Below are 4834 nucleotides of genomic sequence, written 5' to 3' on the forward strand. Positions count from 1 at the left end.
AAAAAAAAAAAAAAAAAGGAAAGGGCTATATACAGGTATTTTGCAAGCCTAATTGTTGCGTGTGTGCTTTTGTGTTCTTCCTTTTGCACCAGGAGAAGGGAGAGAGGACGAGATAAGGAGAAATACAGGAAAGGAGAGAAAGAACAAGCGTTCGTTCCTGAACTCTGGGGCAGACGGAGCAGACAGAAGAACACCTGTGGGCAGAGCAATGTGCCCAGGGGGCTGAGCGTGGCTCAGCGTTCTGTAAAGAGGAGGGAATTCGGAGAACACGATCATGAATGGATGTGGTTCTGGAAAAGGGGCGGGGCTAAAGAGAAAATAGGGTGACGTGAAGACTCAGTCAGAAAGCTTTGCTGAACAGAGAAGACACCAGAGCTTTGGTGGAGACACCAGATTCAAATCTTTTCATAGATTCTAGAATCAGTTCGGAGGTTGTGGCTAAGTTCAGAGTCAAAACCTTCTCTCCCTTCTGGTGGTTTGGCACCAGGCAAATGGCTGTGCCCAGAATGAGCTGGAGATGAGCTGGAGAATAATGGCAAGAGGTCCTTTCTGAAAGACCACTGTCGCAGTGAAGCCATCTGACATATTTGGAACGAGAGGAGAAGGGCACAGGCAAGGAAGGTAAAAATGGCCAACTCCTAGGAGGGCTGTGCGTTTCAAGGGCACTAGGAGCCAGCACGTGGTTCGGTCACAGTTTGGATCTCCAGAGGCCCTTGCTCCTGAAGAAGGCAAGAGTTTGGGTTCATTGATAGTGGAGATTCTCTTCTACTCTCCTGAAAGTAATCTGTCCATACAGAGAAGGCGTGACTCCCTTCCTTCCAGTGGGGAATACAGGGCCAGGTGGCCTAGGAGAAACGTTTTGGTCTCAGTGGAGGTAGGTGGGATGATTCCATCGGTACCAAGATCTAGAAGGAAGGAAGAAACAAGTCAGTTGGATAGCTTCTAATGAGGAGGGAAGATGGGAATGAGCAGTGAGTGTTAGCAGGTATGTACGGGGGGTGGGGGTGATAAAAATGTTCTGGAATCAGATCATGGTGACAATTGTACAACCTTGTGAATAAACTAAAAAGCACTGACCTGTACACTTTAAAATGGTAAATTTTATGGAAAGTGAATTATATCTCAAAACAATTCTTTAAAATATACATTATATGTTTCTCTCTCTCTCTCTCTCTTTTTTTTTTTTTTTTTTTTGGTGGAGGCGGCCGAGGAGCTCCAACCTTTGGGGCTGTGCAACAATTGGCCCATAAGAGGTGGCTGCCTTGCTGAACAGTCTGGGTTTGGACAAGCGGGTTCACTTCTTCCAACAAGCTCAGGTCTTCAACCAATCGCCTAACTTGCAAATCTCTGTTTTGTTCTGAATCGGGGAAGGATCTCTCGAGGCATCTGCTGACAACACTTCTTAGAGTAGATTCTTTGGTTCATTAATCAAAGCTTGAGAGGCTGCTTTTCCCGCTGCATCCCGGGTGGGAGCACGAGGTTTGGGGGTAGCACCCTCCTGCTCTCACGGTGTCAGCCACGCTGGAAGCTCAGGCTCCGGGCAGAACACCCCAGAGCAGAGGAGCTGGCCTGGAGGGTAACTCTCCTCAGCCCAGTGATGGACCTGGCCCTTTCTGACAGGAGGGTTTGGAAATTTCCACCCTCCCAGTGAGGAGGGAAATGTTGGCTTTGTTGACACAGCTCCTTGCCAGGACTGCTCACTGGCTGAGGCTTCTCTTTTAAATCCCACTCCCGAGGGAGAGAGGCCAGTCTGGCGCTCCACCCTGCCCCCTCCCTGCCCCCCCATTCCCCTTGTCCAGCCCCGTGACAAGCTTTCCTTCCCAAGGTGTTGACCCAGAAGCAGCTTCTCACATGTCCCTCGGCCCCGCTGAGGTATCTCTGGGCTCTCCCCTCCGCCTCACCCTGAAGAGTTAAAACTGGTGGAGGAGTTCACAGCCGCTTTGGAGTTATTTTGAGAGGCAGTAGGGCTGCTGGCATGGAGTCCTGGGCCAGGAGACGAAGGGCTGCTGTTGTTCCCAGAGGAGCAGGATGACGTTACTGAGAACGAGGAGAGGCAAAAACAAGGGGGAAACAATGAGGCTGGGTCTGGGGACCTCGTGACATTCAGACACGTATCCTCCAAGGGGGCTCACCCTGTCCCTACCCGCCACCCATCTGCCCAACTCCTACCAGGTTAGCATCGACACCCGGCCCCAAAGGGGCCCTCCTCATACACGCTCTCCTCGGCCCGGGCCCTGGAGAGCAGCGTGGCTGGTTCTGCGAGTCCCAGACTAGCTGAACGCAGGAGATACAGATGCCAAAATCATCCTACTCCAGGACACGCCCTGGGCTGGGCATACGCAGCCCCGGACCACGGGGCAGGATGAGCAAAAGAACCAGAGCCTTGGAAAGGAAGAGAGGAGGAAAGAAAGCAAAGTGCTCGGGGAGGAAAGAGAAGCTGAGAGCACAGGTAGAGACGGCCAGCCTCTCTGATGTTGCCATCTCCAGATGGTTCGTGGTCTTCCAGAAAGAACACAGCCAGGAGTGAGGAGTCCTGGGCCATTCACTAAGCAGCTCTGTGGCCTGTGGCAACTTGTTTCACTTCCCTGCATCCCCTTTTCGACCTCTGTAATATGGCAGATTTGGATTAAACTGTATTTGAGTTTCCCAAACAGCATTCCGTGGAGAAGGTGACATATATTTCACCCTCCAAGCTAAGATGCTTTGAAGGGTCGAAGGCACTGGTATTGATAATTATGTCAGGACAAGGGACTGTCAGACACTGGGACTGTCATATGGTCATCCTCTCTAGTTCTTTGAAATGCTTTGTAATACTCTTTGAAAAATAGAGTTCTGTAGAAAATTGGTTTGGAAAACCTTGCCTTCCATACAGCTCACTTGTATGGAGAAACTGAGGCAATTAAAACAAAAACAAACACTTGTTCAAACTTTGCCTGCTCAGCATTTCCAAAACTTACTTGATCACAGAAACCTTTTCTTCCTAGCACAGATTTTAACATCTTTTGAAATACGTTTTGGGAATGCTGACTTAGGCAGGTACCTCTCAGTTCTAGTATCCCATTATTTAAAAGAATTCTGGTACTATTCAGAAACCTCATTTTTAGAGCTCACCTGTTCCAGGCATGGTGCTGTGGACAGGAGGGACAGAGAGGGGCCCCAGAGACCCAGAGGGAGACACCTGAAAGGCAACAGAAGCTTATAAATGTCCACTTCTGCTTCCTTCTCCCACCTCTGGCACTTCTCCCAGGATGCTGGGCCCCAGACTCTGCAGAGACAGGGCTCAGCTTCCTGGATGATTTTCTAATCCCAAACCTGCACTCTGTGCCTTGTTTCATAGGAAGGTCTCTAGACCACGTACAGCACCCAGCTCTGGCTCTGTCCTGCTCCCGCGTCTCCCTGCTGCTGACACCAGGCCCTGCCCTCCCTGCTGCGTGTCCCCTGGCAAGGTCTCTTGGGCACCGCCAGGCTGAAGCTGCCCTGCTCAAGTGCTCCGGTGATGAGAGGAGCATGCCTCCTGGACCCTGCTGTGGCTGACACTGCTGGATGGCTGCCTATTTTCCAGTCCCTTCTTCTTCCTTTTTTCAAAAATATTTATTTATTTTATTTATTATTTATCTATTTCGGCTGCACTGGGTCTTAGTTGCGGCACACGGACTTCTTAGTTGCGGCATGCGTGTGGGATCCAGTTCCCCGACCGGGGATCGAACCCTGGCCCCCTGAATCGGAAGTATGGAGTCTTACCCACTGGATGACCAGGGAAGTCCCTCTTCTTCTTTCTTAAAAGACCCCTGCACTTGCTCAGGGCAGCAGAGCACCCAGCCCTAACCACCCTGTTTCAGGCTTCCCATCTTGATGCATGAGTGGACCATCCACTCTCCCGAGGTAACTGCAGGAGATGAACTGTGGTCTCTGAAGCCTTTCATCTTGCCCTGGATTCTTCACAGCACCATCAACTCTGAGTTTGGAAGGGACCTAAGATGATTTAGCTTAACCTCCCACGCAGTTCAGGAATTCCCCCCTTACTATTACTATCCTAGCACAACCTGGAACAAGACGTAATAAAAAGAATAGACATTGTGGCCCAACAGATCTGGGGGTGAGCCCTGGCTCCACCACTGTCTGTGTGATTTGGGCAAGTTACTTAACCCCACTGAGATTTGGTTTTCTCATCCGTAAAATAGCAGTAATACCTCCCTCATATTTTCTTTTAATTAAGATTTAATGAGATAATATCCGTAAAGCTTCTAACTCAATGCCTGGCAAACAGCGCAAGGCTGTTAGTTCCCTTCCTTCCAGGAGGAAGCTGTCAACTGTTGTGTGTTTCTAGCTAGAAACTGTTTATTTCTTCATTTGAGCTGAACCCTGCATACTTTTCCTCCCCCTTATTCTTCTCATGCTGACCTGGGACGCTCAGATCAACCTTTACAAAGGACCTTGCAAGGAAGTTCTGCTCAGGGAGCTGCGAGTGGCGGTCCTCCCCTCCCCAGTTTGGAACATCCCATCCCGACAGGATGCAGCATGTACTCATTTCCTAATTAATCAGCAATAGTTCTGCTGCTTTCATTTACCTGCCCTTTTACAAGGAGCGTCCTCAGTCGGCTGGGGCCTACCAAGGGTGGAGACAGGTGTGAAGCAGGTGTGGTAAGAGGTAAGAGATGTTATAGATAATCTCCTTCTCTCTCCTCCTCCGCCCCGCCCTGCTGCCACACCCCCAGAAATTTGTTTTTTTTTTTTTTTTTTTTTTTGTGGTATGTGGGCCCCCCTCTGTTGTGGCCTCTCCCGTTGCGGAGCACAGGCTCCGGACGCGCAGGCTCAGCGGCCATGGCTCACGGGC

At 50.2% G+C, this 4834-nt stretch overlaps 1 protein-coding gene across 6 annotated transcripts in view; it reads right to left on the reverse strand.

The window, feature by feature from the left end:
• Positions 1–46: 46 nt before the first annotated feature.
• The window catches only part of POU2F3 (POU class 2 homeobox 3), an 86814-nt gene continuing 82026 nt past the window's right edge, over positions 47–4834 (reverse strand). For 3 of the 6 annotated variants that reach the window (XM_024131324.3, XM_055091532.1, XM_024131327.3), the window contains 3 exons: positions 3112–3178; positions 1902–2037; positions 785–905 (listed from right to left, as the gene is read on the reverse strand). In XM_024131324.3, the coding sequence (XP_023987092.1) occupies positions 866–905; positions 1902–2037; positions 3112–3178 (243 nt within the window). In that variant the 3' untranslated portion in view covers positions 785–865. Of the gene's footprint in view, positions 906–1901; positions 2038–3111; positions 3179–4834 lie in introns of those variants that run through there. The other 3 variants (XM_024131325.2, XM_024131326.3, XM_024131328.2) reach the window with 3 other exon arrangements.

The sequence above is a fragment of the Physeter macrocephalus genome, chromosome 16, assembly GCF_002837175.3.
Source record: "Physeter macrocephalus isolate SW-GA chromosome 16, ASM283717v5, whole genome shotgun sequence".
Taxonomy (NCBI): Eukaryota; Metazoa; Chordata; class Mammalia; order Artiodactyla; family Physeteridae; genus Physeter; species Physeter macrocephalus.